The 12,652-nt window shown below is 45.5% G+C and overlaps 1 protein-coding gene across 6 annotated transcripts in view; it reads right to left on the bottom strand.

Moving 5' to 3' along the window:
• The window catches only part of PSD3 (pleckstrin and Sec7 domain containing 3), a 114,840-nt gene that overhangs the window by 51,141 nt on the left and 51,047 nt on the right, over window positions 1-12,652 (bottom strand). For all 6 annotated transcript variants that reach the window (XM_074571110.1, XM_074571111.1, XM_074571115.1 and 3 more), the window contains one exon: window positions 9,329-9,418. In XM_074571110.1, coding sequence (XP_074427211.1) covers window positions 9,329-9,418 — 90 coding nt within the window. The remainder of the gene's footprint in view (window positions 1-9,328; window positions 9,419-12,652) is intronic.

A 12,652-nucleotide genomic window follows, 5' to 3' on the forward strand; every position in this document is an offset into this window, starting at 1 on the left:
CACAAGAAGAAAAGCTATGGAATTCAAAGTGAAATCAATACTGGCTTTTAGGGACCAAACCTAAGGACCACGTTATTGTGTCTGAAGAACTCCAGTGTCCTCACACAAAGCCGCAAGAATCCATTAGCATCATTTAAGCCTGATTCCAGTGACAAAAATATCAACAACAAAAGCCAACAAAATGCATAAACACACACACATCAGTTACCTGAAATACACTCCAGAGCCAGTTTGCTATTTGTGTAGCACAGAAAAGTGGCATTATTTAATGTGCTATTAAATACTGCTTGTTAAATAAACAACATTAAATCTTTCATAAGACTGCTTTCCTTCTTCTTTCATCCTTGTTTTTTTCTTCTCCCCAAAATGGACAAGGAGGGGAAAATTACTTCTGCTGGATAAGCTACTCACACACAATGTCTACAAAACTAGAGTTCAACAACTGATCAACAGTAACATTATTGAACTGACATTCCTGTGATATTAAGATAACGATTTCTGAGGTCTGCTGATCAGGGGGAGTTGACAATCAAGATTAAATCTAAATGTCTCCAACTGCCATCCCTGTAAACAGCAGAAATACTAGAGTAGCCACTTCATTTCTATGTGCATAAGCAACCAGGTCAACAGGAAGCCTAAGAGGGTAACAGCAGGTATGGTAGGAGAATAACAGATATTGACAGGAAATTTCAAAATTATCCACTTAGCTTTCCCTATGACAGACTCCTAGTTTTGACCAACCACAGTACATTATTACCAGACATTTACAAAGATGATGGGGTTTTTCTCAATCTGAATTTACCAGCAAAAAACAATTGTTGATGTCTTCAAGAAAGAATCTCCTTTTCTTATGGCTTATATTGTAGTACGTACACCTGTGCTATAAGCTCTGATGGAATCCCTGGGGATGACTCTGATTTCTCTTACAATATCGAAAGTAATCCTTACAATGGAAAGTGGTCAAATTACTACAGCCTAGAAAGCTATCCCATGTCAACTAGGCTATTGTAGCTGTATAAGCGTCTGCTTTTAGACCACCTCAACCACGAAGCAAAGCACATCAACTTCTAGCACCAGGAAAACACAAGCTTTGCTCCTATGACCCCAGGAGGGCAACTGAAGTCTGTATGTTTTACTTTACAAGAGAAGGTGGCTAAAAGCACATCCAAAACCAGCTGGCTTGTGGTCACAGATGCAAGTCTTTACTACTGACTTTTTACATCAGTAAGCCCCTAAAAGCGAGCAGAGTGACAAAACCATATTGGCTGGTGCAAGACCCAACCAATCCTGGTATCACTGTACCTCCCTGGGATCCATGCTGCATCTTGAGCTGAAAGAAACCACTCCTAAGACAAGTGCCCTGCTAAGAATGGCAGGAGACTACCTCCTTGATAATAACAGGGATGCAAAGAAACCATGCCCCCTTTATCTTGCTTAGCATTGCAAGTGAATAGATGCCATTACCCATCTTCATTTTCCTTGCAGCATATCTGAAAACACCTCTCTGCCACAGACTAGCTGTTGTCTTTCCTGCCAAAGCACTATAGTCTCTAGGGAAAAAAGTTTTCCTCTTTAATTCCTCCTTTTAGAAACTAGCATCTACTGCCAACAGGGCTGACAGAAATTGAGCCACGTAGTAATCACCAACTAACACAGACCACCAAGTTCCTTAACTTAAAGCCGCCAAATGTAGCTACAGAAAACAGCAGCACCTTGAACAAATTCATAAAAGCACCAAAACCCTTTTTCTGCACAGCTGTGACAGAAACCCACAGGGAGGTGAACCAAGCATTGGTGCAAAGCCCACCAACTCTCCCAGATCAGCTGCAAACCACCCCTGTTCCTCCATACAGTCAACAGCACTGAAATAATCCCCACACGACCCAGCAGTCCCCCAGAGATGCACATAAAAAAACAACCACCATTTAGTGCTTCCCTCTGATTCAGACAGCAAACACAACAACAACAAAAAGGAAAAGGGTGAAGGGAAAAAAAGGGAATCCAGGCCACTCTGAGAACCACACAGGTTTCATGTGGGTGTCACCTGTATTTGCAAGCACTGAACCATGGAAGGAGCAGCTCCAGAGGGGAAAATAGGCATAAACTTTGACAACCCTTTACTGCATAAACACATGTACATATGAAGCAATGGCGAGCTGTCTTGCCCCAAAAGCAGAAGAAATCCTTTCTAACCATCATGACTCCTTCCAGAACCCATATGTCAGCAGGGCAGAAAATAGATGGCTTAAATTTGCCCCATGTTTGTACCAGCATCTTACAAATACTTCACCATCCAAGGGAGCATGACCTCAGAAGGAAACTAAATGTTCCATGTAACATCAAAGGAAAGGAAGGAAAAAAAAATAATGTCTAAATTCAAGCACTCTTGCTTAAAAGAAAACAGTGTAACTGGGTCAGAGAGACAATAGTCCAATGTCATTTAAAAAGTGTGATGACAAACAGAAGGAAGGAGTATCAAAGATTTACACAGCAATAATTCTAAAACTGGTGGAAGTAATGTTTTCTCCTCTCCTCTTTTTTTTTTTTTTTTTAAATATGGTATAAATTATGTTCCTACTCCTCCTTCCCTCGTGTTGCAGCACAGAACTTAAATTTCAAGCAGATCAGTGGGCGGAAGATCAAAGAATGTTTTTCAGAATTTGTTTTCTACCTACATGGAGGTGGGAGTAATATGTCATAGGGACCAAAATGTATGTGTGACATTGTATTAGAGATTTCCCAGCTTGAAAAGAGCCCCAAATTCCTCCTTTAAAGTGGCAGAGCGCATCATTCCTGGAGACTACCAGTCTGTATCCTCCACACTGACAGTACAAGAAATGGGAAGCTCTGAACGGTGACATTCATCCTCAGGAGCTGCTAAGCATTTCAGTTAAACCAGGGGACTACTGACAGCCTTGGCTGTCTGACAGGCTGGATAAGCGAAACACGAAATGACTCACTTGCCTGATCAACCTGGACAAGACACTACGGAGACCTTGCCTCCACAGATGAAAATTAAACCCCTAAACATTCATTAGGAGCCTGGTATTGAGCCACGTAATTGCAGCTAGTAGTAATGGAAATTCTTAGCTGACTCTGCTTGGGTTTCACTCCTTGCTGACACAAAAGCCCAGTGGGCTAGGTGAGATGTTTTGAATAACAATCAGAAAGCAAAGAGATGAAAGGTTGGAGGAGCAAAATTAATTCAGAGAAATGCAGATGACGAAAGCAGAAACAGGTCCATGCTGTAATGGCTGCCTCCTAGCAAGATAAGCAATCCCCAGTACCACCCCTAGACCACGCCGAGGAATCCTTATTCCTGCATCATGATTACAAAGTTCTAAGCCTTTTCTAAAGTTCTGATTTCCCTGCTCAGGGACAGAGACTTGGTGGAGAGCATTAGGATTTTGCTACTATCTTGTTGCTTTCCTTGACACAATACCTGGACTTATTTAACTTGAGAAAACTGCATAGATTTCAGATTTTTTCTCTTTATAAGCATTGAAGAAAGTTCCTGTAACACAAAAAGAAAATACATTTGCATTTCAACAGGGCAAGGGGGTGTCAGGATCTCCGTTATTCATGGGACGCAAAGCAATGCACGCACCATCATAATCTGGTTTTATTCACAGTTCTGCACAGGCGTGCTTTAACTGGTTATTACTCTTCGACAGGACAACCCCCAAAAACTGCAAGCCAAAGGAAACAAAGGTTATCGCAGCAGGAAGGTTCTCGCTGGGGATGCAGAAGAGCAAAGACGAGCTGGGTGTTCCCTTCAGTCACTATGGCTCTGTGGCTCTTCAGAGAGTGAAAAGAAAGTATGCTTTTGCAAACAACTGTTTAAGACAAGGATTAATGGTTTTATCCTGCGTTCCCTGACTTTTATACTGCCAGATTAAAACTCTGTTGTTTCCTAGCAGCTGAAAGGGGCCTTCAGTAACAGATCTTTCATTTCAAACAGATAAGAAATGGCTGCCCCAGAAACATTATCCCAAGAGAAATATTTTTAACAGGAAAAACTTCACTTTGGGGGAGAAACAAGGAGACAAGCTCTCTTTCTGCTGAGCAGAGCTGTGGCTTCTTTAGTGGAGCAGAGATACTTGGTCCCCTCTGCCCCCCTCCTCTGCCCGTAGCCGCAGGGTGCTGCAGCAGTCTGCTGTCCTCCTGGGGCCCTTCCGGCACCCTGCCACAGGCTCCCGTCTCCCCAAATCCGTCAGGCTCCTGGCTCCATCCAGCAATAGCAGGAAGGTAGGAATTCCTTGCCAAAGAGCCTCAGCCATGAAATGGAGGAAGTGTGGAGACTGCAGATGAGAGCAATGAGGGTGTACGCAGCAGTCTGATTAATGTGATTTCCTCTGCGTAAATGGAGGTGGGGGGGGAAGTTAGCCACCTGATGCTCACTCCCTTCTCTCTGCTAAATACCTGAAATGATTGGAATGGATGAAGCAAGATGCCAGTAATTCTCTTTAAATTGAGCGTTTGCTTTGCAGGGTTTTTAAAGGAAAAAAAAACTGGGGGGTGGGGAGAGGGAGAGCGAGAAGGCAGAAAGACAGTGGCAAAAAAAAAAAATCCTTAATTAAAGTGCAGGGAACTGACAGCAAAATGAGATAAACCCTACCTTGCAGCCTCTATAGGAAATTACATATCCCAGCAATCCTGATCAAGAATTCAGATCATTTAGGAAATTAAGGGGGACTGGTTCTTCAGAAGAGTTCAGCACCAGCAACTCCCACTTAATTTGGTCACTTCATTACAGTGCTTCTCCAGGAGATAAGGCCTAGGCAAAAAACAGCCTTTGAGAAAAAACAGATCTTTTACGTAGGACGGACTTATCTCCATCAGCAGCCCCTGCCAGGATGGCTCTAGCTGGGTCCCCGTAGAGCATCCCAAGTCCCTCAGCATGATGGAGAAGTTCCCTGACATGATGCATCAGCAAAGAGCTACCACCTCCTACCAGAAGACATGCAGCCAGGTATGACCTCCTCAAATCTACTGTTCATGTCATGGGGCAACACAGTCAGCCCATGTCAGTGGTCAGGTGATGCCCTTGAATCCATGAATGAGGTACCTTGGACACTGCAGATGCAGAGGACATTTACTTATGCAGGACAATATGGGCAGGTGGTACTTAGCACACGGCCTAATGACAGAGTACCCTTCCCGAGACGCTGCCTAACAAAAGCAGGGAGCCATTTCCTCAGAGATTACTCCTTGCAGGCTCTCTGTGAGCCAGGGCAGACATTTTCTCTCCTTGCATAAGAAAGGCCTTGTCACAGCCACCTTGCTCAAGCGAAGTCTCACACACCTTTCCACAAGGTGACCAGAGGAAGACACAGTGGCCACCACTGTACCAGCACTTCATCCATGGGGACCGCACTGCCTACAGGAAATGAAGCAAGTGTTCATGGCCAAAATTAGGCTCTTTCCAAGCTGCTTCTCCTCCCCCTCTTCTCATTCCAGACAATCTCATGAGGACCATCTTTGAAGAAGCCTATGGTCACATAATGCAAACCCAGAGTATCATCGGTGAAGATGGAATCATTGCACCAGATTAAAGCTGGTGTGAGCAAAGGAGGAAGGAACCAGCCTGCAGATGAACTGCTCTTATGCTGTAGTCATGAGGTTCCTGACCTTGCCGCAGACTGATTTTGTTTCCCTTCCAAGTAGGGAGACTCTAGCCATGGCCTCCCTTTCTATAGGACTGATGCTGTGGTCATGATTCTCTTAGGCTAACAACCACAGATTGGACTTAGTTGTTTTTAACTGTTTCTCATGTGTTCATCTCTCTCTCATTCATAGTGGTGCTGCATCTCTCCTCCAGCTTCCCTCACCATACGCAGCAGCATCTGCGGCAGCTGATCCGGGATGTCGGGTACATCCACTCTGAGGAGATGAACACTGGGTGCCTTTGTCTCTCTCAGTCCCAGTAAACCTGTCACTCGTCCCCACCTGTAAATGCTGGTAAATGTGTGATTCACTATCAGCCTTAGCAGCGAGCACTGAGACCATCCACAGCAGAGTACTGCTGCACTAACAAAACCATGGGCTGTCACAACTCTTGGTATTTAGCACTCCTTGCAGGGCTTCACTCACCAGGACAAAGGGATCTTTGCTACAGGAAAGTATAAGATCAAAGCTGAAATTCAGGATCACCTTGCCTGATCACAGCTTGATACAATATAAAATTATTTGTGTGCTTGGAGTGTGACAGCTCAGAGTCAAAGGACAGGAGTTTCAAAAAGCTTTCTTGCCTTTAAGAAATTTCACTTTCAGTAACCTTAATCTACCTGGAGTTAATAGACCTGACTCACCTTCTACACCAGCCAGACCCACAGAAACAGATGCTCCTGATTTATACCACAAAAGAGAATCAGAGCTTGGGATGCTGGTTCTCATTTACATTGCTCTCAATTTGCCCCAGAAGACATACAGAAACCCTGCAGTAAGTATAAACTATCACTCTCAGGTCAACAGGCACTGAGAGTACATAACTGGAAATCAGGCTACTGTCTCCACGTCTAGTCTTTACTAGTAGCCGATGGCATATTAATGGGATATGTGACAGACAGTTGAACCGGAGCTAACATGGAATAAAAGGGAAGGTGCATATGTCTGCCTGCCTGGCAAAGTACTGAATATATGAATACTGCAAGCAGATCCCATGGGGAGAACCACGCTTTTAATCACAGTTTGGTATATTTGCCTTTATGGTCCCATCTTTAAAAGCAACCTCAGATCTGACAAAAGGAAAGAGGAAAAAGAAAAAGAGATGAATCTCTGTGTACAAAAGTGAAGCTCTTTTCAGTGTTAATTGACACACAGAAAGACACAAGGTGAGCAAGATCATATTAGCATTTCTCATTTCCATCTCTAGCCAGAGTAAAATCTGTTATCAAAGCACTATCAGTGACACACCGAGAATCACATCCTGAAGGCCTTATGGTGTTTACCAAAGCATCCTTATTATTGGGAAAAAACTTAATAAAACAAAGAGATGGCTCCCTCATGAGAGTGGAAAGGAGCAATCAGATCTCACATCAGAAGTTTTCTGAGGCTGATCACACAGAAGACAAAGGTGTCCCTCCTCACATGTTGATGTCTGACCCTTGAAGGGCTATTTTCCTATCCAGACAAAACAAACGCTCAGGGCCACACTCTGCTTTAAGTAGCACTGAAAATAATGGGATTGACTGAAGGCAACGTTCAATTTCTGCCTGTCTGGTGAGTGCCCTGGATAGCCCAAGCAGTATTTGCAGCCCTGACTTGGTGAATTGTATCCAGGGTAAATGCTGCAGAGAGTTTCCCGAGCCCTGGGTGAACACTGCCTGCAAAGGTGTAAGCACTTGCTAAGATCTCTCCCCTCTTCTTTCCCCTCCAGCACCACTCAGCTTTGTTCCAGGACTTGACAGAGTTGCAGAGCTTCATACAGGGGTGCAGCAGAGCCGTGAGGGGAATGTAGAAAGACTAGCAAGGCAGAAAAGTCCACTAGCTTGCCCACGAGTCTGCAGTGTTCACCAGTGGGTGCTAAAGACCTCAATCCCACAGGGGCACACTGCCACCCTGTGGAAACGGTCCTTCCTCTCCCAGGCTGCTGGGGAAGGATGCGGGGAGATGGCTCGCAGCCTCACCAACGCTCATTAGTTACACTGCTAATGTACCGGCAAGCCACATGCACTTTGGCACTGTGCTGTAGGAGGACTCTGTGAATTTAATTTATTGAGACTAATGCAAATTTAATTTCTGCTAAGTCTTTGTAATCACATATCTAGTGGCAAGGTGGCTGCTGCGGACACAGTGATGTAGCTACTGAAATGCAGTTACAGCCACTCACTCCACGCCCCTCCACTGATAAATTAAAACAAGGGGCAGATCATCAGCAAATCCTCAGACAAGCCAGATAAGAGGCTGAGGCTGGGTGCCGCTTCTGTCCCCAAGACATCAGGGCAGCAAGCAAGAAAAGGGCAGAAAGCCTCAACAAGGCAGGACACCGACAATGGGTTTCCTCCATCCTGCTCTACATCCAAAAAATCCCAAGCCCCAGTCCTTGCTTTGGGTGGGCTGGCAAAGAGCCAGGCAAGCCTTAGCATTAGCAGGTCAGCGCTAAAACACCAAGATACAGCCCCAACTGCGTAATTCTGTCAGCAGAAAAATAAACAGCAGGTGAGCACCAGTGGAAGTCTCTCATCAGTACACTCAGAAGGTTATTTAAACACAGTCTGGAGACCTATTTATTCAATAAGGTCTGTAATTAGCCTGCAAATTAATCTAAACACATCTCTCTATGGCAGAGTAAGAAATGAGACTCCTTGTGAAAAAAAAAAGATAAATTAAATGTTGCTGCTGACAGATGAATACTCTGTATCCAGATTTAAAAAAAAAAAGACATTAAATCGGAAAACAAGGGGGTTGCATTTATATTCCTATCTCTTTAGTAAGAATTGAGGCAGGAGGGCCCAACAAAAAGCTCTCTGAAGAGGCTGGAGAAACTGAAGAAACTACCAATACTAGAAAACTTGTAACTATGCAGGTACATCTGCATTTCACAATGGGCCTGACACAAAACCCACAGAAAAGACAGCAATTCTTTTGATTTACTTCAGCAGGTTTTGGGTCAGCTCTCAGATGCAGCAGCCTCTCATTTTTACTTCCATTACCAAAAAAATAATTATGAACTCTAGTGTATGCGCTCCTCTCTTCATTCAAACAGACTGCTGTTTCATGCCAGCAATCAGACAGAAGAGAAACGAAACATTCTCATTGTTATTGACAATGAAACAAGATTCGTCCTGCACAGCCTCTTTCCTTGTTCTTCAGATTTAACTCCTGGCACAAACTTAATGAACAAAACCTGAAGAAAAGCAGCCTGTGCCAGACAACACATTCTAATCTGAAATTACATCTCCTGCTCTAATGTGAAAACCCTAAAGCACCTTTGATGAAAAAACACACACGCCTTCCAGATACGCAGAGCTCAGGATTAGCCCTTACGTACTCAATAATCAGAATCAACTGGCTGCTTCTGTCCACTTTAATCAGGAGACAACACTCTGGGACCGCACAACTGCATGAGCTTACAAGACACACAGCTCTGGAGCTGGCCCCACCAGAGTTCAGTCTCTCCTCTCCGCGCTGCAGAGAGTTTTGATCACAATCAAGCGAAGGCAAGAGGGAAACAACAGAATAAACACTGTATATATGTTCTGGGAGGAGAAGCATGCCCATCACTTGTCCTATTTGACAATTAGATTCAGAAAATGCAAGCAGGATGTTCTGCTTTGAACCATCTCTCACTGAAATCGAAACCTATGCTCTGCAATTCATTCCTTACCTTCAACAGCCCTTTCGGGAAGTCTTTGCCATCATTCATCCCCTGGAGGTTGGCAATGAACTCTTGGCAGGTCATCTTTTTCCCAATGTTCTGGAAGGGATGGCAGAAAAACACAGCATCATATGCATGCTGCTTTCCAAAATGACATAAATAAGCAACATGAGATAAATTGCATCTCCCTGCCCTCATTTAAGCCCAAGGCAGGCAGCACTAAGGCGGCATTTCCAAGATTACTAAGACAAGCACTCTTTTGTGAATATAGTTAGAAAAGGGAAGGTGCATTAGGACCCCAAGTACCACATACCCACCCAAAAACAGCTAAACAGCGGAGGATAGTGAAGACAGTGATGATGAAGCTCCCTAGTATCTGTGTGGTGCCTTATGCTCCTGTGTCTCCAGAGACTCTACCAGCTTCTGATGGAAAAGCTCTACTTGATCCTCCTGTGGGACATAGGAAACAGCCAACTGAGGCCCTTTCCAGACCTTTCTCTTATGATTTCAAATGCTTCCTTCCAATAGCAACTGCCCTGAGTTGAAGTAAGATGCCCAGGAGCAGCCTTTACCTTTTCTGATTCACAGGCTGAGGCTGCCTTGACATTTCCAGAGGATTGCTCCCTTTTCTTTCTTTCTGTCTATTTCTCAGACTGAAAGTTGCCCAACTGAGCCACAAACCAAAAAGGATCGGCTATGTTAATGTAGGACCTGAACTGCTCCATTTGGAGGCTTGAGGCTGCCCTAAAGTCTTGATCCCAGTCTTCATCACCCCTCAGAGAAGGTGCCTGTACTTGGTCCCCTGGGTGCTAGAATTCCCACACTCGGCATGCAGGGAGCTTTGTGAGCAGGCAGCAATGACAACACTGAGTTGGTTGTAAAAGGCGCCCAGAGAGATTCGAGGAAAGGGAGGTAGCCTGGGATGAGCTGTGAGGCATGGTAAAGGCAGAGGGAAAACAGGGCCCTGTGATGACTGTGGCGTCTTTTGCGGATGCCACTGCTGCTAGTCAGGTTAAGTGGGTGACAACAACTACTCCATGGTCAGGATATGCCACAGCTGCAGAAATACAGTGGAAGAGCTTTGTGTGCAGACAGTGACTTGGGGTAGGAGCAAGAGCCCAAATTACCACAGCAGTGGAGCCCAAAGAAGGGCACCAGTCAGTAATACAGGTCATTCAATGTTACAGTTATATGACAGCTTGAACTGCACATCCTCTGCTTCCCTTCCATAAGGTATGGTCAGGGAGAGATGGAAAACCAGCAAACCTTGACAGTCAGCCACATCTAGTCACAAAGGAACACCCTGCAGCCCGTGGCCAGCACAGACTAGCAGAAAGAAGGCAGGCAGGAACACTGCCTTCCACAAGAGAGGAGATACTTCTGGAGGGGCACATGATGCACTGCTTCCCACATCATGAAGGCTCCTGACAACACAGTCTGGCTGTAACCCTAGCTCTCTGGTTGCTAAGCTTGCAGAATACAGCTCATAATTGCAGTCTTTGGGTATAGGCTAGAGCTGTTCTACTACACTTGCAAATGCTTTCCTTCCTCCCTGTGGCAGATTTCAGCCTGCTTCTGTTTGTTTCCTCCATGCGGCAGTTTGCAGCTTCCCCATGATGACCAAAACCAACAGCAGCGTGGCTCATCTCACCCACTGAGATAACTGGCATTGCAGATGAATGGCTGTTTGCTCCAGAACCAAAGCTAACATCTCCATGCAGTGCCACATAGGTTCCAGAAGATATGCCTGGCAGTCTAGAGATACCTTAGAAGTATCTAGCATCACAGTCTGGGTGATGACCTCCCTGCAGAGAAGTGAGCATGCATCTCCAAGACACAGCTAGCAAAAATGGTTTAGTTACAAAGATAATGAAATGCGGCAAGACAGGGATAAATAAAGGGGTAAGAGTTTGTCTACAAGAGTTAAGGGAAAGTATGAACTGAAGGCAGAGCAGCTGCACTACAGCCCTACAAGTAGTTGAGCTTATTGTGAAATAAGTCTGCACTTATGATCAGTATGTCATCAACAAATGGAGCTCAGTGTAGACAAGCCCTGTGACTCATTTGCTTCCTGCTCTAGCAGAATCATGCGAAGGATGGGTCAGAGCATTATCTTTGTTAGGAAACAGGCAATTAGTGTATATCTACAAGGGGCTGCATTCCAAGTCAAAAATGCCCAACTTACCACCTATGTGGAAAAATGCAAAACAATAAGAGGAAGATCAAAATTACAAGAAAGTGGGGGGGGGGGGGGGGGAGGTGGGGGGGGCAGGGAGAGAGAGGAGACACATGCAGGAGTCTGGGAAATATTACAGCTGTGTACATGTAACAACACAATAACGAGTGCCAGTAGGATAGGCCTCCAAAAGTTATACACTGCAACAGCCAGAGTTATCCTAGCTTCAGCTGCAAATCATCATCAGCAATGATGGGTCAGATGCAAACCATTTACTCAAGTACCTAATGAAGACAGCAGAGCCCACTAAAGCATCGCAGGGAGCAATAGGAAATGCTGTCAGGATGACGCACAACCGTTTAGTCTCCCTCCCTAGACTGCAAGGCCAGGCAGGCTGGAGAGCAGGTGCCCTAGGATGCTCATTGCTCTGGGGAGCGGGGTACCTGCGCAGGCGGTCTCAGGTGTGCTCAAGAGAAGCGGTGTATGCTAAAAGGCACACTGGGGCACATTCCCCTCCTGTGCGACTGGCACACTCCTCAGTCGGGGAAGGCTAAGCCTTCAGAGAAAAAATTCTTCATAACTCCCTTTCCCCTCCCACTTCTACAATTTTCAGACAAAGGCATTCAATTAACAGGAGGTGGGCGTCAAAACCCCTGGGGAAGCACACACAAGCTTCAGCTTCATTACCTGCACCCACCTCAGAGCAGCACCCACAGGGGCAAAGCAGTCCTTAGAGACAGACCCAGGGCATTTCTATCTCCAGCTACCCAACCTGCTACACTTGCTGAAGAGCCCTTGGCAGTGCAGTGGCGGGTCTCAGACAGAGGGAAGCCCCAAATCCACCTGGCTGAAGCCACCACTCCTGCATGGTATCTTGCCATGCTCCCTGTGTTTTTCCCTCTCCATCCTGACTCCAGGATGGAGGAAGTCTCCTATCAGCATGGGAATACCATACATAGCAGACGTATTGCACCATGAGTGCTGAAATACATATCCTAGGGCTGCTGGCACCCCGTACCAGTGTGACTAAGAGGACTCAAACTGGAATACTATTTCCCCTGGGCAAGCAGTGGAGAGACATGTGCAGTGGGGCAACACAGTGCTCCCACTCAGGATGCCCATGTTCCCCCCCTTCTGCTCCCTTGGCTCCAGGCACA

The sequence above is a fragment of the Larus michahellis genome, chromosome Z (genome assembly GCF_964199755.1).
Source record: "Larus michahellis chromosome Z, bLarMic1.1, whole genome shotgun sequence".
Classification (NCBI taxonomy): Eukaryota; Metazoa; Chordata; class Aves; order Charadriiformes; family Laridae; genus Larus; species Larus michahellis.